Source organism: Anopheles arabiensis, chromosome X, assembly GCF_016920715.1.
Source record: "Anopheles arabiensis isolate DONGOLA chromosome X, AaraD3, whole genome shotgun sequence".
In the NCBI taxonomy this organism is placed as follows: Eukaryota; Metazoa; Arthropoda; class Insecta; order Diptera; family Culicidae; genus Anopheles; species Anopheles arabiensis.
The window spans coordinates 24,494,300-24,519,256 of record NC_053519.1 but is presented as its reverse complement, the minus strand read 5'-3'; the positions used below and the strand labels follow the sequence as shown (position 1 = coordinate 24,519,256).

Sequence of the window (24,957 nt, the reverse complement as noted above, 5' to 3'; positions counted from 1 at the left end):
AATTTGCTACTGTTTATTTACTAGTCATTTTATTTACATAGTTCATTTGCTAGTTCATTTCATCCTAATCCTAAGAGTTCATTCTCCAATTCCAATCCATAACTGATCTAGTTCAATTGAAATATTTCCCCATTTGAAACAATTCACGAAAACATGCATTTTCAATTATTCAAATTTCTAAACTAACTACAATGCAATTTAATTCAATTTCCAACACAGCGGTTGGTGTATCCTTTACTTTCTTTTGCACCTTTACCATTGCTCTTGTGTTAACTACCATAATTGAATTGTTTTTAATGCTTTTAATATCCTCCTCTTTAGTTTTTAGGATCAATTCTTTCAACTCATCTGAATTGTACACGATTCGTGATAATGCGTCTGCTGCAACATTACTTTTTCCAGCTACGAATTGTATTGTGAAATCAAATTCTTCCAGATCTAGTTTAATTCTGGTTAATTTTGACGTTGGATTTTCATACCAAAGAGATAAACTAGTGGTCTATGGTCTGTTCTGATTGTAAATTTTCGTCCAGAAACATATGTTTTAAAATGATTTACTACCCAGTGTACAGCTGCTAATTATTTTTCTATTATACTCTTATTCTTTTCACCTTTAGTAAAAGTTTTACTTGCGAAGGCAATAAGAAAATCTTGCCCATTTGTTATTTGGAAGAGAACTGCTCCGCACGCAAAGTTTGATGCGTCTGTAGTTATAATAAAATCTTTGCTAAAGTCTGGGTATTTAAGAATGGTTGGAGATAGCAGATGCTCCTTTAATGAATCAAATGCTGTTTGTTGTTCCTTTTTCCATTCAAAAAGTGTGCCTTTCTTTAATAAATCATTTAGTGGCTTTGCAATTTTTGCAAAGTTTTGTATAAACTTTCTGTAGTAATTACAGAAAGCTACGAATCTTCTAACTTCGTCTGCGTTGGTTGGTATAGGAATCTTTCTTATTGTTTCGAATTTGGTTTCATCAGGGTATATTCCCTGGTCCGTTATTTTGTGTCCAAGATATGTAACATCTGATTTAAAGAATTTGCACTTCTCTGGGTTCAATTTAAGATTGTAGTATCGTAATCTATTAAATACTTGTGTAAGATTTTCTATATGATTTTTCATTGAGCTTCCTATTACTATAATATCATCGATATAAATGAATGCTATTTCAGGTGTGAGGCCAGCCATTGCTATTGCCATCATACGCTGAAAACTGTTAGGACTTATGTTTAGTCCAAAAGGCAGTCTTGTGAATTGATAATGTCCTTTTGGTGTAGAAAATGCTGTATATTTTCGCGATTCTTTTTCCAAAGGGATCTGATGAAAACCTGACATCAGATCTAGAGTGCTGAAATATTTTGCATTTCCTAATTGGTCTAATATTGTGTCTATTCTCGGAAGTGGAAACTTATCTGGTAATATCTTTTTGTTCAATTGCCTAAAATCGACTACTAATCTCCATTTCTTATCGTTTCCTGTTTTCTTGGGGACAAGCAGAATTGGTGAATTGTAAGGGGAAACGGAGTTTTCTATTATATTATTTTCTAACATCTTTTTTACTTGCTGATCTATTTCTTTGCTTTGCGAATGAATTTGTTTATAGTTGGGTATATATGTAGGAATATTGTCTTTAGGAGTAATTGTTTGCTTATAAAAATTATTAGTTGTAATTGGGTCTTCATTTAAACAAAATAAATCAGAAAATTTATTTACTAGTTTACTTATTTCTTGACTAATAATATCTGGATAATTTTTTAAATTGATTTTGCTTAATATTTCTTTAACTCTATGCATATTTGTTTTAGTTTCTGCTACTTTATAAATTTCAAAATTATTAATTGGCTCTATTGTAGGTTTGAAAAATTTCGTGTTAATAATAGTATCTTTTTCAGTAGTATTAATAAATTTTATACATGGATTATTCTTGGAAACTATTGTATTAGCGCAAAATATTCCTGTTGTTATTTCCTGTGCATGAACTACTGAATCTTTTTTTAAATTCTTTAAATCTATTTTATGAATTTGAAAGTTGAAAATAATGGAAGAATATCATGCCATACCCACAGGAGGTCATATAGGGCAATACAGATTATATTTAAAAATTCGTGAAAAATTTAAATGGAATAATATGAAGCAAGATATAATAAGTTACGTGCAGAAATGTGAAATATGCAAAGTCAGCAAAGTAAATAAGCACACAAAAGAAAAATCTATAATCACATCAACTCCAGCAAAACCATTTACCATCATATCAATTGACACAGTTGGTCCATTACCCAAAACAATAAATAACAACAGATATGCAATTACGATTCAATGCGACCTATCAAAATATATAGTGATCATTCCAATTAAAAACAAAGAAGCAAACACGATTGCGAAAGCATTGGTTGAACATTTTATCTTGAATTATGGAAGCTTTTTGGAGCTTAGATCAGACCAAGGATTGGAATATAACAATGAGATGTTAGGTAAAATAGCCCAAATTTTAAAAATAAAACAAACATTTTCAACGCCATATCATCCACAAACAATTGGAGCTCTAGAACGTAATCATAGAAGCTTAAATGAATACCTTAGAGCATTTACTAATGAACATCACGATGATTGGGATGATTGGATAAAATTTTATGAGTTTGTTTATAATACAACACCACATACAGAAACAAAATATTAGTTTTCGGTAGAACAGCAAATCTACCACAAGAAATTTATAAACATACAATCGATCCAATTTATAATAAAGCATAATATTACAATGAAATGAAATTTAAACTACAAAAGTCCAATGAGATTGCACGTAAGAACATAATTATAGAAAAAGAAAAAAGAGAAAAAGAATTAAATCAGCATATAAATCCCATAGATGTAAGCATAGGAGACTTGGTATACTTAAAAAATGAAAATAGAAAAAAATTAGATCCATTGTACTTAGGTCCATTTATAATTACGAATATTAAAGATCCAAATTGTACAATCAAGAATAAGCATACGCAAAAGACTACAACAGTACATAAGAACAGATTAATCAAGAACTAAATGAATAACGCAATTCTTTCGCTCATTCACTCAATCTTACGTTATTCACAAAAACGGGGAGGTGTAGCATAGGTTCGACACCCGACACTATTAGACTTAGCAAATTAGAATTAGATTAGAATAGCAAAGACACAATTATTAGTATAACATCCGCTATAATAATCTGCAGTAAATTCATTACATCCTAGACACAAACCGCACTAAGGCTAGAATGAAACAGCTAATGATAGAATGAAATAGCATGATAAGTGGCGTGATCGTATTCACCAACACACTCAAAAGAAATAGTTTTTACAAGTATAAAATTTTAGATTAAACATTATCAGAACATAAATTACTGTAATTAGATGCACACAAATATTAGACATAAAAGTGCAATATGTTCTAATCCGAACCAACTAGATAAATAGGGAAAATTTAATAGAGTTCATCCAATTGCGCAGTAGGATAATACACATGGAAGGACGATGTTACCTAATGTACGCAAAAGTCACGTACGCATAATGCGATAGATAGAGCAGGATAATAAATTGTAAACATGCATAACGGAGCGGATAAGCTAAATATGCCCATAAGCGCAATGTAATTATTTCGTATAAAAGGAAGCTCGCGCGTAGCTAGAAGAGAGTTGTTGTATCAGTAAAATCACGCAGTCCAGTCCGCCGCGCAAAATTTAGTTCGCAAATCAATAGAAGCCAACCACGCTATTAAGTTTAAGTAAAGTGGCAAAAATAAAGTGAGTTTATATAAAAGTGCAAATACAATCCGTCTTTAGTCAGGAACGGCACTAAGTGATGACAAGTTCACTACAGAAGGATGTGCGTGAGTTACAGCTCGCTGACGAGACGATTGAGAGAGATAGTGCAAAAGAGGAGATCTAACCTACAGCGCACATGTAGTGAGTATTCTCATTCGTGCGGCTGAGCTAAGGCAAATAGGACTAACGGGCCCGTGCTATTCATTTATAATTAGGGAATAAAGGATTTTATATGTTTGTGTCAATGGAAAGTAATCGTCTTCATCATTGTAGTTAACGTCCATGCATCCGACATCAAAGAAGCCAAAGCAATCAGAAACCGATTGAAGATTTTAAAGCTCGCAAGCCACAGCGGGCATTAAGCACTGTTGTGGAAGGTCAGTGTTTTACGAACAAGAGCCCAACTGAATAGGAAAGGACTGTTCGAAGGGGAGTAGTTAGTACCAACATGTGATCGTCCTGATGATAGTTTTAAGAGTGTGTTCCTTTAGTCAAATAATTATTGTTTAAAATACGGTCGAGTAAAATACGTATGTTTGTCAATGATAATAAAAGGTCAAGGCTAAGTATGTAGAGAGAAAAAATAAATAAATAAATAAATAAAAATAAAACATAGTCCCCCGATCCTGTTAGTATACGATCGTCAGCAATTGACGTCGCATTCCAGCTAGCACCACGAGGAGGTAGGATTCGGAGTTCCAAGATAGCGGTTGCATAATAATACATCCGCTTCCTGGCATTAGCTAGCCAGCTGGAAAGAGCTCGATTAATTTAAAGTGTTTAAAAATACGAAGAACAATATGTTAATACTTACTCAAACTCCTGAACTGATTGGATGGCACGCAAGATGGTAATGAAATTGTTGGACTGGGCTCGCTTTTAATGCTCCTCGGTTTGTGCCTTTAGATCTTAAAAAGGGCTTGACCCAGCGCCATAAATTCTCGATGGTCTGTGTGTGTACTAATGGATCGCTTGGGTCGACAAAATTTTCGGAATGGTTTATCATCTCGTGCTCATACCCTTTTCCGTCTAATCCGATGTAGGCACGCCAACCATCCGTCACAATTGTCGTTCCGGGGGCCACATTGTTCATAATGATGCCTTGCAAGTTGCCAGCGTCGCGTTTCTGAACCAGCTCCAGAAAAATCTCTTTTGTCTCCCGACAAATACCACCGACCAGCCAAACCTGGTTGTTGTCCGCGATCCGTCCTCTGTGGTACTTCCGTTTAGTAATGACGGACTCGTCGATCTCCACAGTGAGCCCTTCGCCTCCGAACTGTTGTCGGTGGATTTCCACATATTCAGCGTTTAAATCACGGAGTATTTTGAACCATTTAAGAATGGCTGTCTTACCTACAATGAGATGAAAAAAAAAAAATTAATCAAATCCGACTGATTGAAAAAAATACTAAAAATAAATTACCGGCTGCACATTCAGCTTCCGCAACCATCTGCGTCGTATTTCGAGACTACTCGAAGGTTATCTCCATCAACTGAGATAGAGACAGCCTCGAATTTTTGAAAATACTATCCGTGCGGACAGTACATTCCCAGCCGGTGCAGCTCGATGTAGGCTTGCAAATCCATTTGCAAGCATTGGAGCGCTAGGTTACCTTCAGCTTCATTTGTCTCTTGCACTTGCTGCATTGTTGCGTTGGCGGCAAGAGTTCCGCTTCCTGCAAAAGACGACCCAACCCTTCCTCATCCGCGGTTAGCTTCTTCAGGTCACTGGAATTTTTGATTGCTGCAAATATATCCATGGTAAATGGTTTGTCCTGAAAATAAAACTTTCAAAAAGAGAGAATCTTTAATCTGTTCACCACTTTGTTGATCAAAACATTCAACTACATACGGAGCAATATTTTCCCGCGCGATCTACACTTCCACACATAACCGATTTTACTCATTCGTTAGTACAATACATTCAAACATACTCAACCGATATCGACGATTGATTGTGTGGTTTGTGAAGTAGTGATGTCCTGCTCGACCCGCACCAACCGGATTGGAGACATCCGGAAGCAACTCAGAGTCGTTCGAAACGACCCGTAAGATTCAAGCAGGTTCAGTAGGGGCAACGATTCCGGAAATCCAGAAGGTGCAAGAAAGCAGTCTCGATTCCGACACGTTGGTGCATTTCGGGTCGGGTCAAGGTAGGTTCAAAACTCCAGACCATAACTCGCTGCAATAACGGGTCGGAGCCGCTTATGGTTTCTCGCACCTACTCATCATTCGGGTCGACACGAACTCGTTGCACCCTCGGGTCGGAATCGAGACTGCTTTCTTGCACCTTCTGGATTTCCGGAATCGTTGCCCCTACTGAACCTGCTTGAATCTTACGGGTCGTTTCGAACGACTCCGAGTTGCTTCCGGATGTCTCCAATCCGGTTGGTGCGGGTCGAGCAGGACATCACTACTTCACAAACCACACAATCAATCGTCGATATCGGTTGAGTATGTTTGAATGTATTGTACTAACGAATGAGTAAAATCGGTTATGTGTGGAAGTGTAGATCGCGCGGGAAAATATTGCTCCGTATGTAGTTGAATGTTTTGATCAACAAAGTGGTGAACAGATTAAAGATTCTCTCTTTTTGAAAGTTTTATTTTCAGGACAAACCATTTACCATGGATATATTTGCAGCAATCAAAAATTCCAGTGACCTGAAGAAGCTAACCGCGGATGAGGAAGGGTTGGGTCGTCTTTTGCAGGAAGCGGAACTCTTGCCGCCAACGCAACAATGCAGCAAGTGCAAGAGACAAATGAAGCTGAAGGTAACCTATGCTCCAATGCTTGCAAATGGATTTGCAAGCCTACATCGAGCTGCACCGGCTGGGAATGTACTGTCCGCACGGATAGTATTTTCAAAAATTCGAGGCTGTCTCTATCTCAGTCGATGGAGATAACCTTCGAGTAGTCTCGAAATACGACGCAGATGGTTGCGGAAGCTGAATGTGCAGCCGGTAATTTATTTTTAGTATTTTTTTCAATCAGTCGGATTTGATTTTTTTTTTTTTTTATCTCATTGTAGGTAGGACAGCCATTCTAAAATGGTTCAAATTACTCCGTGATTTAAACGCTGAATATGTGGAAACCCACCGACAACAGTTCGGAGGCGAAGGGCTCACTGTGGAGATCGACGAGTCCGTCATTACTAAACGGAAGTACCACAGAGGACGGATCGCGGACAACAACCAGGTTTGGCTGGTCGGTGGTATTTGTCGGGAGACAAAAGAGATTTTTCTGGAGCTGGTTCAGAAACGCGACGCTGGCAACTTGCAAGGCATCATTATGAACAATGTGGCCCCCGGAACGACAATTGTGACGGATGGTTGGCGTGCCTACATCGGATTAGACGGAAAAGGGTATGAGCACGAGATGATAAACCATTCCGAAAATTTTGTCGACCCAAGCGATCCATTAGTACACACACAGACCATCGAGAATTTATGGCGCTGGGTCAAGCCCTTTTTTAAGATCTAAAGGCACAAACCGAGGAGCATTAAAAGCGAGCCCAGTCCAACAATTTCATTACCATCTTGCGTGCCATCCAATCAGTTCAGGAGTTTGAGTAAGTATTAACATATTGTTCTTCGTATTTTTAAACACTTTAAATTAATCGAGCTCTTTCCAGCTGGCTAGCTAATGCCAGGAAGCGGATGTATTATTATGCAACCGCTATCTTGGAACTCCGAATCCTACCTCCTCGTGGTGCTAGCTGGAATGCGACGTCAATTGCTGACGATCGTATACTAACAGGATCGGGGGACTATGTTTTATTTTTATTTATTTATTTATTTATTTTTTCTCTCTACATACTTAGCCTTGACCTTTTATTATCATTGACAAACATACGTATTTTACTCGACCGTATTTTAAACAATAATTATTTGACTAAAGGAACACACTCTTAAAACTATCATCAGGACGATCACATGTTGGTACTAACTACTCCCCTTCGAACAGTCCTTTCCTATTCAGTTGGGCTCTTGTTCGTAAAACACTGACCTTCCACAACAGTGCTTAATGCCCGCTGTGGCTTGCGAGCTTTAAAATCTTCAATCGGTTTCTGATTGCTTTGGCTTCTTTGATGTCGGATGCATGGACGTTAACTACAATGATGAAGACGATTACTTTCCATTGACACAAACATATAAAATCCTTTATTCCCTAATTATAAATGAATAGCACGGGCCCGTTAGTCCTATTTGCCTTAGCTCAGCCGCACGAATGAGAATACTCACTACATGTGCGCTGTAGGTTAGATCTCCCTCTTTTTTGCACTATCTCTCTCTCAATCGTCTCGTCAGCGAGCTGTAACTCACGCACATCCTTCTGTAGTGAACTTGTCATCACTTAGTGCCGTTCCTGACTAAAGACGGATTGTATTTGCACTTTTATATAAACTCACTTTATTTTTGCCACTTTACTTAAACTTAATAGCGTGGTTGGCTTCTATTGATTTGCGAACTAAATTTTGCGCGGCGGACTGGACTGCGTGATTTTACTGATACAACAACTCTCTTCTAGCTACGCGCGAGCTTCCTTTTATACGAAATAATTACATTGCGCTTATGGGCATATTTAGCTTATCCGCTCCGTTATGCATGATTACAATTTATTATCCTGCTCTATCTATCGCATTATGCGTACGTGACTTTTGCGTACATTAGGTAACATCGTCCTTCCATGTGTATTATCCTACTGCGCAATTGGATGAACTCTTTAAATTTTCCCTATTTATCTAGTTGGTTCGGATTAGAACATATTGCACTTTTATGTCTAATATTTGTGTGCATCTAATTACAGTAATTTATGTTCTGATAATGTTTAATCTAAAATTTTATACTTGTAAAAACTATTTCTTTTGAGTGTGTTGGTGAATACGATCACGCCACTTATCATGCTATTTCATTCTATCATTAGCTGTTTCATTCTAGCCTTAGTGCGGTTTGTGTCTAGGATGTAATGAATTTACTGCAGATTATTATAGCGGATGTTATACTAATAATTGTGTCTTTGCTATTCTAATCTAATTCTAATTTGCTAAGTCTAATAGTGTCGGGTGTCGAACCTATGCTACACCTCCCCCGTTTTTGTGAATAACGTAAGATTGAGTGAATGATCGAAAGAATTGCGTTATTCATTTAGTTCTTGATTAATCTGTTCTTATGTACTGTTGTAGTCTTTTGCGTATGCTTATTCTTGATTGTACAATTTGGATCTTTAATATTCGTAATTATAAATGGACCTAAGTACAATGGATCTAATTTTTTTCTATTTTCATTTTTTAAGTATACCAAGTCTCCTATGCTTACATCTATGGGATTTATATGCTGATTTAATTCTTTTTTCTCTTTTTTCTTTTTCTATAATTATGTTCTTACGTGCAATCTCATTGGACTTTTGTAGTTTAAATTTCATTTCATTGTAATATTATGCTTTATTATAAATTGGATCGATTGTATGTTTATAAATTTCTTGTGGTAGATTTGCTGTTCTACCGAAAACTAATATTTTGTTTCTGTATGTGGTGTTGTATTATAAACAAACTCATAAAATTTTATCCAATCATCCCAATCATCGTGATGTTCATTAGTAAATGCTCTAAGGTATTCATTTAAGCTTCTATGATTACGTTCTAGAGCTCCAATTGTTTGTGGATGATATGGCGTTGAAAATGTTTGTTTTATTTTTAAAATTTGGGCTATTTTACCTAACACCTCATTGTTATATTCCAATCCTTGGTCTGATCTAAGCTCCAAAAAGCTTCCATAAGTCAAGATAAAATGTTCAACCAATGCTTTCGCAATCGTGTTTGCTTCTTTGTTTTTAATTGGAATGATCACTATATATTTTGATAGGTCGCATTGAATCGTAATTGCATATCTGTTGTTATTTATTGTTTTGGGTAATGGACCAACTGTGTCAATTGATATGATGGTAAATGGTTTTGCTGGAGTTGATGTGATTATAGATTTTTCTTTTGTGTGCTTATTTACTTTGCTGACTTTGCATATTTCACATTTCTGCACGTAACTTATTATATCTTGCTTCATATTATTCCATTTAAATTTTTCACGAATTTTTAAATATAATCTGTATTGCCCTATATGACCTCCTGTGGGTATGGCATGATATTCTTCCATTATTTTCAACTTTTCTTTCTCACTTGTTATCCATTTAGGTGGATCAAACAAAATTATCTCGTAACCGAAAATTGCTGTGTCTACTATTTCCTTTATGGTTAATTGAGAGTAATATTCGAATAATTTGTCCTCAACTGATATTGCTAACTTGTCTCGGTTAAATTTCTTAGCAATTTGGCATATATCTAGAAGAGCAAGTTCTATTTCTTGACTTCCATTTTGGCCTTTAGAATTGTTAAGAGGGATAACCCTTTTCCAAGTTACTTATTATAGTTGTGACTACATACTTTGATTTCTATTCCATTTCTTTTAACTTCTGACTTAATTTTCAAAATCTTATTAACTTCTGACGGTCTATCTGTCTTCCAAAATACTTGATTAGTTACTTCTTCTTTATTTCTTCCAGCTGTTGGTGTATCCTTTACTTTCTTTTGCGCCTTTACCATTGCTCTTGTGTTAACTACCATAATTGAATTGTTTTTAATGCTTTTAATATCCTCCTCTTTAGTTTTTGGGATCAATTCTTTCAACTCATCTGAATTGTACACGATTCGTGATAATGCGTCTGCTGCAACATTACTTTTTCCAGCTACGAATTGTATTGTGAAATCAAATTCTTCCAGATCTAGTCTAATTCTGGTTAATTTTGACGTTGGATTTTTCATACCAAAGAGATAAACCAGTGGTCTATGGTCTGTTCTGATTGTAAATTTCCGTCCATAAACATATGGTTTAAAATGATTTACTGCCCAGTGTATAGCTACTAATTCTTTTCTATTATACTCTTATTCTTTTCGCCTTTAGTAAAAGTTTTACTTGCGAATGCAATAGGAAAATCTTGCCCATTTGTGATTTGGGAGAGAACTGCTCCGCACGCAAAGTTTGATGCGTCTGTAGTTATATTAAAATCTTTGCTAAAGTCTGGGTATTTAAGAATGGTTGGAGATAGCAGATGCTCCTTTAATGAATCAAATGCTGTTTGTTGTTCCTTTTTCCATTCAAAAGTGTGCCTTTCTTTAATAAATCATTTAGTGGCTTTGCAATTTTTGCAAAGTTTTGTATAAACTTTCTGTAGTAATTACAGAAAGCTACGAATCTTCTAACTTCGTCTGCGTTAGTTGGTATAGGAAATTTTCTTATTGTTTCGAATTTGGTTTCATCAGGGTATATTCCCTGGTCCGTTATTTTGTGTCCAAGATATGTAACATCTGATTTAAAGAATTTGCACTTCTCTGGGTTCAATTTAAGATTGTAGTATCGTAATCTATTAAATACTTGTGTAAGATTTTCTATATGATTTTTCATTGAGCTTCCTATTACTATAATATCATCGATATAAATGAATGCTATTTCAGGTGTGAGGCCAGCCATTGCTATTGCCATCATACGCTGAAAACTGTTAGGACTTATGTTTAGTCCAAAAGGCAGTCTTGTGAATTGATAATGTCCTTTTGGTGTAGAAAATGCTGTATATTTTCGCGATTCTTTTTCCAAAGGGATCTGATGAAAACCTGACATCAGATCTAGAGTGCTGAAATATTTTGCATTTCCTAATTGGTCTAATATTGTGTCTATTCTCGGAAGTGGAAACTTATCTGGTAATATCTTTTTGTTCAATTGCCTAAAATCGACTACTAATCTCCATTTCTTATCGTTTCCTGTTTTCTTGGGGACAAGCAGAATTGGTGAATTGTAAGGGGAAACGGAGTTTTCTATTATATTATTTTCTAACATCTTTTTTACTTGCTGATCTATTTCTTTGCTTTGCGAATGAATTTGTTTATAGTTGGGTATATATGTAGGAATATTGTCTTTAGGAGTAATTGTTTGCTTATAAAAATTATTAGTTGTAATTGGGTCTTCATTTAAACAAAATAAATCAGAAAATTTATTTACTAGTTTACTTATTTCTTGACTAATAATATCTGGATAATTTTTTAAATTGATTTTGCTTAATATTTCTTTAACTCTATGCATATTTGTTTTAGTTTCTGCTACTTTATAAATTTCAAAATTATTAATTGGCTCTATTGTAGGTTTGAAAAATTTCGTGTTAATAATTGTATCTTTTTCAGTAGTATTAATAAATTTTATACATGTATTATTCTTGGAAACTATTGTATTAGCGCAAAATATTCCTGTTGTTATTTCCTGTGCATGAACTACTGAATCTTTTTTTTAAATTCTTTAAATCTATTTTATGAATAATTTCACTTCTTGCTGGAATTAAGAGTGAATTGTCTTCTATAGGATGAGATATTGAGATTCCATTGATATCAAAATTTAACAAATAATATTCATAATCTATCTTACATTTATATTTTGTAAAGAAATCTCTTCCTAAAATTCCATCGGCTTCTATTTCTATAATATCTGGAATCAAGTGAAATTTATGACTAACTGTTGCGTTGTTAAATATTAAATTTGAACTAATTGTACCATAGGTAATTAAAGAGTTATTAGTAATTCCTGTAAGTCTAACTTTGTTATTGCTATCTATCTCATGCTGAGATCTAATTTTTCCTATTTTAAATAATGAAACTGCTGCTCCTGTGTCTATAAATAATGAACTATACTTATTTGCAGCTTTTTCTACTTTAATTGTAGTTGAATTGTTGGCAGATAAATTCAATGTCATTACCGGCAGCTGTTCTATTCCTGCCGGGCTTGGCCTAAAAAATTATTCTGTTCCTCTTCTTCTTCAGCTTCAGTAGTAAATATTCTACGAGCTTGTTGATTTGAGAAGTTATTGGGCTGTGTATTTTGTCTTCCAATTTGATTATATTGTCTAGGGTTCCTATAGAAATGTCTATCTCTGTTTCTATTTGAGGTATATGTATTCGGGTTCGTTCTATTTGAATTTGGACTTTCATAATACCTCCTGTTAGTTCTGTTTTGGAAGTTTGGGTTCGAGTTATATCTATTATAATTAATTGTTTTGCTGTTAGGAAATCTTTTGAAATTATTTGTGGAAAAATCTTGGTTTCTATTAAAGGCTAAAACTTGATTTGAATTATTGTTTTCGATTTCATTTTCTAATACCTTTTGTGTAGCTGCTGTAATTGTTGGGTATTGTCCGACTTTAAGTAGAATTTTTGTTTCAGAGTTGGAATTTTTTTCTTTAAGTGTGTCAACTCCAACTTTAACAGCCATTTTGTTTGCTACTTCTTCGGGAATTTTTTGTTCTAGATAAAGTCCTTTTAATTTGCTAGTTAAGATTTCGACCTCTTCACAAATTTTAGTGGTTTGTCTTGCTTGGATAGTTTTTAATTGGTTGATGACATTTTCGGGTTTTGTTTTTTCTTCACATCTTACTTTTATATTTTCTAGAATTTCATCGATGTTGTCCAGATCTCGTGGTAATCCTATTCTGGCTTTCCCTGTTATTCGTGTTTTGATAAATTTTACCAGCATTACCTTTTGATCATTTGGAGTAATCTCTTTAAGTAAGTTTACAGAATCTATGAAAATGTCAAGATTCTCTTTTGATCCATCATATGTTTGAACAAGAGATGTTGCAATTTTAATATCGAAATGCGCCATTTTTTCTGTTTGGGAATCGTTTGTCATTTGGTAATTGTTTATGCGAAACTCAATCGCTGAAAAGCATTCGTTGGTTTCACTGTTAATTTTGTTTAAATACTCTTCACTTATGGCTTCTCCGAGCTCTATCAAATCCGATTGTATGGATGTTAATAGTTCTCTAGCCAAAATTTTATATTTACTTACAGTACAAACTCTAAAATTCTTTGGTAAATACTCCAATTTATGTTGTATTAACCTTAACTGGAATAATTTATCCTTTAACTTACTCATTAAATTCGATCCATTAAATAATAACGACAATCATAATAAATAACATAATTAATTAACGTTTAAGTCCAATAAAATTATTTCGCAAAAACTATAATTGTTCCTATTTTTTTTATTATTTTTTTTTATTTACTTATTTTTTTATTTTTTTTTTATAAAATTTTTTTTATATATATATATATACATATTTTTTTTACTGAATATTCATATATATCCCATAGTGTTAATTTTACAATACCTGACTTAACGAAACTTATCGTTTGCGTGTCCTACGGCATGCACGATGTGTAGTTTAACAGCTGCTCGATGTGTATACTGCGATGGCGTCGTTGACTGCTTCCTCGCGTATTGTTGCTCGCGTTCTATCGTTCTTAACACTTTCCTCGTGTTGTTCGTTGTGGTAGTGCTGCTGCTGCTGCGATTATGGGATTGTTCAGTTCGGTTTCACTTAGCGCACTTAGTTTCACACTTTCTTGTGCACTATTCTGATTAGTATTCCGGTTCGGTATTTATGTGTCACTGCATGTGTAATTGTTGTTGCTTTTAATTCACATTTGATTTCATTTTTAGCACTGTATTGGTGATGTTTCGGGATATTCATGCAGTTTCGGGTGAGTTTTTTCACAGTTGTTGTATCACGGAACTAATTTGTATTGGTGTCACTGCACATTATTGCATCTCACTTTACGACGCGTATCGGCTTTTGTGTTTATAAGTGTAATGTGATCTAAACGTACATCTATGCCGAATACTTTAGTGTTTATGAGCTTAGTGTATATGTATTGTGCATAATAGTGTTTACGACGAATTTGCACTCGCGATTGTTGCGATACATACCTTCGTCCGCTTTTCGCGCTATGGTATTTTTGTTTTCAAAATATAAATTTTACCATAGTGTTTACATACCGTGTCCAACGGGATTTTTATAACCTGCAGCCTTTCGTTATGCTTACTTCAGTGTTTTGTTCGTATTCCTTTGCTTTGGCTCTGTGTCACGGTCGCCATGTAGTGAACTTGTCATCACTTAGTGCCGTTCCTGACTAAAGACGGATTGTATTTGCACTTTTATATAAACTCACTTTATTTTTGCCACTTTACTTAAACTTAATAGCGTGGTTGGCTTCTATTGATTTGCGAACTAAATTTTGCGCGGCGGACTGGACTGCGTGATTTTACTGATACAACAACTCTCTTCTAGCTACGCGCGAGCTTCCTTTTATACGAAATAATTACATTGCGCTTATGGGCATATTTAGCTTATCCGCTCCGTTATGCATGATTACAATTTATTATCCTGCTCTATCTATCGCATTATGCGTACGTGACTTTTGCGTACATTAGGTAACATCGTCCTTCCATGTGTATTATCCTACTGCGCAATTGGATGAACTCTATTAAATTTTCCCTATTTTTCTAGTTGGTTCGGATTAGAACATATTGCACTTTTATGTCTAATATTTGTGTGCATCTAATTACAGTAATTTATGTTCTGATAATGTTTAATCTAAAATTTTATACTTGTAAAAACTATTTCTTTTGAGTGTGTTGGTGAATACGATCACGCCACTTATCATGCTATTTCATTCTATCATTAGCTGTTTCATTCTAGCCTTAGTGCGGTTTGTGTCTAGGATGTAATGAATTTACTGCAGATTATTATAGCGGATGTTATACTAATAATTGTGTCTTTGCTATTCTAATCTAATTCTAATTTGCTAAGTCTAATAGTGTCGGGTGTCGAACCTATGCTACACTTCCACGCACACATCATACGGAATCCGTCGACTCCTATCGCTGAGTGGCAAACCCAGATGGACAGAAAGGCTAAGTTCGATCGGACCACAACAGCTTCTCTGTTCTTCAATGAAGGAAAATAAGTTGATTGTTATGCACTAAACTAGTTTTCCAAACAACATGCTCGTCATGGGCTCAAGCCCCTCATACGTGTTAGGATTGACAATATCCTACATTTCGATCTTTTAACCCGACTCCATAAACCTGCAACCAACCGGACTTCAAACTGACAGAAGTGTCCGCGCTTTTCGTAGCGTCACGTTCTGTCTCTTTCTAACTTTTTCTTTGTATTCTGTTTTTGACTCATTAACCTAACTACGTGAAGTGTGAAATAAAAAAAGCTTGAACTAATATTCTAATTCTTTTCCATCAATCTTATTAGGTTATGGGCCCAGGTATTCGCTGGTGATAACAAAGCGTATAAGGATGGATAAAGAGATGGAATATGTGCGTGTACCCCTGTTCGATGGATCTAACTATCCGCAATGGAAGTACCGAATGTCGGTGCTACTGGAGGAGCACGAGCTCATGTCTTGCGTGGAGCAGGAAGCGGCGGATGATCATCGGCTTGCTGTAAACGAGAAGGACAGTGCTGAAGTCAAGGAGGCTGCAGTGAAATTGTCCGAGCAGAGGTTAAAGAAGGAAAGGCGTTGCAAGTCGCTGCTGATTTCTCGGATTGGTGACAACATGCTTGAGTATATCCAAGATCAGCAAACACCCAGGGCTATTTGGTTGGCCTTGGAGCGGGTGTTTCAACGAAAAAGCATCGCCAGTCGACTTTACCTGCAAAAGAAGCTTCTCACACTACGGCATGACGGAGGAAGGTTGCAGGATCATTTCCTAACCTTTGAGCGAATCGTCCGGGACTACAAGTCAACCGGAGCAAAGCTGGAGGAAATCGATATCGTTTGCTATTTACTGTTGACGCTTGGGCCAGCGTATGCGACAGTAATTACAGCTCTAGAAACGATGCCGGAAGACAAGCTGACGCTGGAGTTCTGCAAGTGCAGATTACTTGATGAAGAGATCAAGCGAAGCGGCGAAGGCAGCAGCAAATCGAGTGGTTCGAGAGTGGAAGCGGCTGCATTCAGTGGATCTGGCGGATCGTTTGGTGGAGCGAAGAAGCAACAAAAGAAAAAGAAAGTTTGTAAGTGTTACGGATGCCAACGAGAAGGGCACAAGATCGCTGACTGTCCGGAAAAGAAGAAGAAGAACGACACGTCGCAAACGAGTGCACATCTTAGCAAAGATATTTGTTTCCTTAGTAGTGAGTACGATGAACCATCGAAAATGAGCTGGATAATTGATTCTGGTTCGTCAGAGCATCTGACCAACGATCGGAAGCTGTTCGAGAAGCTTTACCCGATGAAGGAACCGATGCGCATCGCAGTGGCGAAGGAAGGGCAGTTCATTGTCGCTAAGGAATGTGGTGATATTCGTGTGCTAAGTGAAGTGAATGGCGAGTCGTTTCTGATCAGGTTAAAGAATGTGTTGTTCATTCCGGAAGCGCAGGTAAATCTGTTATCCGTTCGGAAAATGGAGATGGCCGGTTTGAAGGTTGTTTTCGCAGATGGTGTTGTTAAGATCGAGCGAAATTCTGAGGTTATAGCAATCGGGATGCGTCGCGGGAAACTATACGTGATAGATTTCCATCTTAACGAAGCGTCGTGTACAGCGTTATATTCGTGTGGACGAGTGCCAAAGAATCTCGAATTGTGGCATCGTAGATATGGACATCTCAGTGCGAAAAATCTTCAGGTGTTAATCGGAAATGACATGGTTTGCGGATTAAATGCGAAAGTTTCACAATCGGGTGGCGATTTCGTGTGTGAGCCGTGTCTCATCGGGAAACAAACGCGTAAACCCTTTTCCGCGCGCGAGGGTCGACAATCGTCGCGAGTGCTCGAATTGATTCATTCGGACGTATGTGGCCCGGTTACGGCAGAAGGGCTAGAAGGCGAAAAGTATTTTGTTACTTTTGTCGACGACTGGAGTCGGTTTACGATGGTGTTTCTGATGCGGTCAAAGGAAGAAGTATTTGACAACTTCCGTAAGTATGAAGCGCTGGTAAACGCAAAGTTTGGTTCATGTATTTCTCGCCTGCGTTGTGACAATGGAGGAGAATACATCAGTCGCGAATTTAGGAGTTTTTGCGAGCGAAAAGGAATCCAGATCGAGTGGACAGTTCCCTACACTCCTGAACAAAACGGCGTGAGCGAGCACATGAACAGAACTCTCGTCGAGAAAGTTCGATCCATGTTAGAGGACCGCAGCATCAGCAAAGTATTTTGGGGAGTTGCCATAGAGACGGCAGCGTTTTTGACCAACCGCAGTCCTGCCAGTGCGCTTGATCAGCGTAAGACACCGTTTGAAATGTGGGAGGGAAGAAAACCAAATGTCCGAAGCTTGCGAGCTTTTGGATCAACTGTGTTTGTCCACATTCCAAAGGAGCGAAGGAAGAAGCTAGACGCAAAATCCTGGAAAGGGGTTTTTGTAGGGTATGCTCGTAATGGTTATCGAGTATGGAACCCTAATCGCAAGGAGATCGTCGTAGCTCGAGATGTGGTCTTCCTAGAAGGTGAAACAACAACTATTTCGGAAGATAGTCCGAAGCCTAGCTGCAGTCCCGATATGTTCCCGATTCGTAGAGTGCGATACGAATCCGAAAGTGAGTCCGAGACAAGAAGTAACGACAAGGATGTTCCCGATGATTCAGGCGGCGTCTCGGAGGCATCAGGCGTTGTACATGATGCAGAGACAAACGATGCGGATGAGGATGAGACCTTCGACAGCTGTGCAGACAGAATTGATCCTGGAGAGGGTTCAGATGAAGCTGAAGACAAAATGGTCGAAGTTCGGAAATCGGAACGAGACCGAAAGCATCCCAGCTGGCAAGCGGAGTATGACATGGGATATACTGGTTATGCCATGAATGCAACTGCATTTGTGGATAATCTTCCGAGCTCGCTGGTTGAGATGAGGAAACGTCCTGATTGGAATCTATGGGAAACAGCTATTCGCGAAGAAGTGGATTCTCTAGAGCGAAATGAAACGTGGACAGTAGTGAAACTTCCTAAAGGGCGTGTACCTATCACATGCAAATGGCTTTTCAAAATAAAGCAAAATGAGGCAAATGGTGAGCAGCGTTACAAGACGAGACTTGTGGCACGTGGATTCAGCCAGAAAGCAGGTTTTGACTATGGCGAAACCTATTCGCCAGTTGCGCGTCTTGATACTGTGCGAACAGTATTGAGTATCGCTAATGACCAAATGATGATAATTCATCAGATGGACGTCAAGACGGCCTTCCTAAATGGGCAACTGGAAGAGGAGATCTTTATGATTCCACCAGAAGGATTCGAGATAGGTAAGAATCTTGTATGTCGTCTTAACCGTTCTTTGTATGGTCTCAAGCAGGCATCGCGAGCTTGGAATACAAGATTCCATAGTTTCGTACAGCGTCTAGGATTTACCAGAAGCTTGAGTGATCCGTGTCTTTATGTGAAGGGTTCCAAAAGCAGCCAGGTAATCCAAGTTCTGTACGTGGACGACTTACTTGTTGTCGGTCGTCAGCTGAAGCAAATAGAAGCCGTCAAGAAATGTTTTTCGAAGGAATTCGAAATGACGGACATCGGAGAGGTACGCACATTTCTCGGTATGAGAATTGACCGAGACATTAAAGAGAGGATCCTTTGCATCAGCCAGAGGGGATTTCTAGAGAACCTGCTTCGTCGCTTCAACATGCTTGAGTGCAAACCAGCATCTACACCGATGGAGTGTCGCCTGCACTTAAAAAGAGGAGAAGAAGCTGAGCGTACTGAGAAACCTTACCGAGAGTTGGTTGGCTGTCTCACGTACGTAACTCTAACTTCAAGACCTGACCTATGTGCCGCGGTAAACTACATGAGTTAGTTTCAAAGCTGTCCAACGGAACTGCATTGGACACATGCCAAACGGATACTGCGGTACATTAAAGGAACGCTGGATTTGGCTTTGGTGTTTTCAGCGAAGGATCCGGTACCAGTACTGGAAGCATTTGCCGATGCAGATTGGGGGAACGATCTGGTGGATAGACGCTCTATCACTGGATACGTCTTCCGAGTATGCGGCGGTGCCGTCAGTTGGTTGACTAAGAAGCAGTCCACCATATCGTTGTCTTCGACGGAAGCGGAGCTCGTGGCCTTGAGCACCGCTGTTTGCCATGGAGTTTGGCTGGTTCGTTTACTGAAGGAGCTTTCCATGGAACCGGAGGGTCCGGTGGTCTACTACGAAGACAACCAGTCGACGATAAGGGTTGTCGAGGAGGAGCGAGATACAGCGCGCTTGAAGCATGTCGATGTTCGACATCGATTCATCCGTGAAGAGATTCAGCGGGGGCGTGTTGCTGTTCGTTATGTCCCGACCGGTGAACAAGTTGCAGACATGATGACCAAGGGCTTGTCATCCGGTGTGTTCCAGAAGCATCGAGCCAAACTGGGGTTGACACCTTCCGGATATTGAGAGGGGGTGTTAGGATTGACAATATCCTACATTTCGATCTTTTAACCCGACTCCATAAACCTGCAACCAACCGGACTTCAAACTGACAGAAGTGTGTGTCCGCGCTTTTCGTAGCGTCACGTTCTGTCTCTTTCTAACTTTTTCTTTGTATTCTGTTTTCGACTCATTAACCTAACTAAGTGAAGTGTGAAATAAAAAAAGCTTGAACTAATATTCTAATTCTTTTCCATCAATCTTATTAATACGTAGGACTGACTATCCTGATCTGGGTAATCAATAGCTTAATTACACTGATACATCCATTAGTGGTACAGGCATGCCATTAATGACAACAGTTATATCCAAAGACGAATAAGAGAAGTAAAAACACCTGACTACATTGATTGTTTTTTCATGAAGCAGACTGACCCAACCTTTTCGCAAGCTAGTTGCATTTCTCACACAACGGTTTGTTAGATGATAGAACACCTTCTGTTAAGACGGAAGTACTTTTACCGTATCCATCACGACAACGCAGCACTTTCTATCTTTTTGGCTTAACGACGCGAACATGTCGACCTGTACAGGCTTTCAAAACTGATTTCGTACCACGCAGCCGGATAGTTGATCCTTGCTACGGGGGGACGGACCGTATGAGGTTTGAACCCATGATAGGCATGTTATTAGGTTGTACGAATTGATAACTGTATCACGGGGCCGCACAGCGTTGCACTTTCTTCCTATTTATATCGTAACAAATAAATAATTGTTATGCTTTATTTCCGCTACAGCCGACAAACGAGGTCATGCTGACGTTATGTATAAATGCTTACAAGACTTATTCGTATCACCTAACCGGATAGTCAATCACTGGTTGGTGTGTGCTGCGCGAGGGAATAGAACTACGTTTAACCTATACAGAAACCAGCTTTCTGCCATTAGGGCATACGGAATGATTAATATTTTTTTCCTGTTCCAAATGACACCGTCATGTAGCTAGTTGAATAGGTCATCTAAATAAAGAGCCGAACAAATTATCCTAGCATATAACATATCATCAAAAACCAAACATTAACTCTATCTTATCGTTGCACCGAAAGGTGCATGGCGGCGCCGAAAAGAATATAGCCATACCCTTCTACGCTCTCCTTCATACAGAACTGAGGCACCAAAGGCACCCCGAGAGGCTGGTCACGGTCATGATCATTATAATGCAAAACCCATCAATTGCACTCATTCAATACAAAGACGATCTATAGCTTAAAAAATATTTTGCCATATTTTATTGTTAATAATTGAAATAATAACAGATGTTGAACATGAAGAAAGTATAATAACAATTGAGTGAACACACAAATAACAGTTATCATTACTTATCATTACACTTGCCTTGTTCATATTAAATTCAAATACCACTACTTCTTATAAGAGATAGGGTTTAAAAAACAAAAAGGTACAGGTATCTTATAAACATACTTAGTGAGAACATAACGATATATGGTACATGGTAGCAGCAATTCCTATTTACTTTTTGTGCACGTGCAGCAGAATCCAGGGATGGACGCAACATGTTTCAGCGGCATATGGCTGGCCAGATCCTTAACGAACAGTCCCAAGATCAGATGGGCCGCCGGCTTCGTCATATCTGGCGGCATCTTAAACTGCAGCTTCATCATACGTGGTCGCCAAAACCGGGACCTTACCGCACATCAGCTTGTACGCCAGCACGCCCAAATTCGATAGATCGACAGTTTTTATGTGCGGCTGACCATGCACCATCTCGGGCGATAAATAGTCGAGCGAAACGCACAGCGTCGTACCGGAACAAGGTCGGCTCGTACACGGACCAACCGAAATCGGCAAACCGAAATCAGATCACCACCGTGCGCCAGCTGCAAGTTTTCCGGATGATGTCACGATGTATCACGTTGCGCTCGTGCTGCGATGAATAGGTGTATTACTTTATAGCATGCAAAGGACAGCGGCGAAACACGACGGACGACGCATCCTCCGGATCATCTTAAGCGGTGCATTCGAGCATGGGGTGTGGATGCGAATGATCAACCACGAGCTTACTGAAGCCGTATGGCGCGTCGGACATGGCTGTTTGCGCTGGCTGGGACATGTTGTAAAGATGCCAGACTCGTGCCCCAACAGCAAGGTGTTCGAAAGCGGCACTCAGTTCGGTACTAGAAGCAAGAAAGCACAGCGAGTTCGATGGCTAGATCAGGTGAAGTTAAACCTCGAAGATCGAGTGCCTACATCGATGGGAAGCTGCAGCTAGCGACCAGGCATTCCTATCAAGAGAGAGATGGAGAGGGAGAAAACCAAAATGAAACAATGTATAAGCAGTTTTTTTTTTGCACTCAAATGCAATTGGTCTGTCTATGAATTGGGTTTGAACATGTCACAATTCATTACTGAGCATATTTTTTCATTCAGTTCATACTTACGTTCGTCTGAAGTGTAAGAGTGCTGACCATGATTGATTGACCATTGAACGATTGAAGAGGCTTATGAAACCCATATAAACGGATAGACCGATTTATGTACTTCAATTTCTAAAAAAATAAATAAATAAATAAATAAATAAATAAATAAATAAATAAATAAATAAAAAAATTAAACGAGATCAGATCCTACTGATGAAAAATATACAATGCATAAAAAGGAAAGAAATGAGCGGTGAGGGTTTTCGATGATAAAATATTACAAAATATCTGCTCAGCCGAACACTAGCAACGGAACACCAATGTATGATGCACCCGGCACTCCGGCGAGGGGCCAAGCGCATCCGATTTTAGTCAGCACTAACCAGCCAGTGAGCCGTTCTGCCATCCAATCAGCCAGCCAGACAACCAGGCAGGGAAATTACATCATCATATTTACACATTATCGTTTTGTTCACATTATGCAACTGCATCGTCTAAAACACATTGTTAGCGGAACCTAGGAACAATCATATGCACATTATGAAGAATGCGGAAGCGAATACATCGGGAAAAAAACAAAAAAAAGAAGAACATCGTAGCTGAGAAATTTCCTTTCAACGCAATCACTGATTCCTTACCTTTTTGCACTTTAGTGATATTTTTTTGCTACCAAAAAATACACAAAACACACAGTTTTTTAAAACAATATTTGTACACTATTTTATTCAGTAAAGAAATCACTCCAGCACTGATATCAATCTTGCTTAATGTTTACACACCACACAAAAACAAAGGACCTATTATAACGTACAAAGTTCCACACCTTTAAACGAAACTAGTTCATCCCATTTACACTGTATTTTGTACACTTGTATAAATACTTTCGAAGTATTCAATACAGAAACCGATGCTCATGATTTAGTTGCATAAAACTAATGCAATCACACTTAAAACATACATATAGACACAATCACTACACAAAATCACTACAGCACTTCGCCGATCGAGATCTGCACACAACACGCCCGCTCCTAATCTAAACACAACACGTCCACGAAGCGTTCAGCTTCTCCGATGTCGCCTCATTCAAAGCACCAGGGCCAACTGGGATGAGCTGGTGATAACATTGGCCAAAGTAAATATTTTTCCACTGTTAGCTCCTGAACTAGTCGCGTAACGGAATAGAAATTGTTTTCTCATAGGAGTCAAAAAATGTTTATTCGCCGAGTTTCGCTTTGGGTGGAAACTTTATTCTGTCGCGGTTTTTGTACACCTTTAAAAAGTTTTTGACTATTCTCGCTCGCTGCGTGATGCTACTGTTTAAATTTGGCGATCTATAAAATAACTTCCCTTCCTGATTTGCGCTTCCTAGTCGTATAACTTTTTTGTGTTTCGCTTTCCGTCTGCTATCGTAGCGGTAATGCAATCGTAATGGCCGATGCCATTGAGTTTGTGCGGGATATGCGCTACGGCTGTTGTGTATCGTACGCATTATTGTTGCTGTTGGGATTGTTGCTGCAAATGTTTGGTTGGCTGCAAATGCTTGCATTCGGCCGTGATAGCGGTTGTTTATCGACCCCCGTGCTGCTGGAGGGTGTCAGGATTCGTCGACGCTGCTATTCCTGCTGTGAGTTTTCGGTGATGGATACTACCTCACCACCCGGATTCATCACTCGGTGATGATGGTAGCAGTGGCGGATTAAGGGTATCGGGGGCCCTAGGCGGAAAGACGAGTTGAGGCCCCTTGTACATGGTAAATGTTGTTGTGGCGGGGGGGGGGGGTGGAAGCAGCACTGTTGCGAGATTGAACAGTCGGGGGCCCCTTGGATCATCAGTCACAGGCTCTAAAATTTTAGCTGCCGGGGGGGGGGTGAAAATGATTCGCCAGCTTTGGGGCCCCATCCTTCCGGGGGCCCTTGTCGCTAGTACTCTGTCCATACGGCATACTATACAATGGCGATCTACGGGGCCCCTAAATCAGCGGGGCCCCAGGCGACCGCCTAGTCCGCCTACCGTTAGATCCGCCACTGGATGGTAGTCAACGCCTCTGATGGTACGGTAGCTGGCGGCCGTTGCCGTTGGTGAAGAGAAGTTGCAAGGGTGCTGCTGGTTTGCCACAGCATGATCATCACAAAGCAGCGATACTGCGTTCATCTCCGGCACAAGTCCGATAGGGGCCGATAAATCCTGCTGCTGGCTCGCACTGTTGCTGTTGGCAGTCGTTGGCTGACGCTTGGTGGTGTTTTTCTTATGTGGCCCGTAAACCGACCATCCTAACACCGTCCTCACTGCGATCGGTCCTCCAGATTGACCAGACCGAGACTCCAGCGGTGTAAGTAGGTGCACGTTCTCCAAGCCGATAAGGATTCTCGGCATACCATCTTCGTGTTGTTCAGCTGGCAGATCCTGTAAGTAGTCATAAGAACTTATCAGTGTGGAATAATCATTTTTTTGTTGTGGCAAACTTAGCTGTTTAACCGTATGAGTGGCCGCTAT

The 24,957-nt window shown here is 38.9% G+C and overlaps 1 protein-coding gene across 1 annotated transcript in view; it reads right to left on the bottom strand.

Moving 5' to 3' along the window:
* Positions 1-21,283: 21,283 nt before the first annotated feature.
* Positions 21,284-24,957, bottom strand: part of LOC120905753 (breast carcinoma-amplified sequence 3 homolog) — a 165,624-nt gene continuing 161,950 nt past the window's right edge. Inside the window, exons 7-8 of the mRNA XM_040316834.1 lie at positions 22,483-22,590; positions 21,284-22,326 (exon numbers count right to left, since the gene is read on the bottom strand). Of these exons, the coding sequence (XP_040172768.1) occupies positions 22,544-22,590 (47 nt within the window). The 3' untranslated portion in view covers positions 21,284-22,326; positions 22,483-22,543. The remainder of the gene's footprint in view (positions 22,327-22,482; positions 22,591-24,957) is intronic.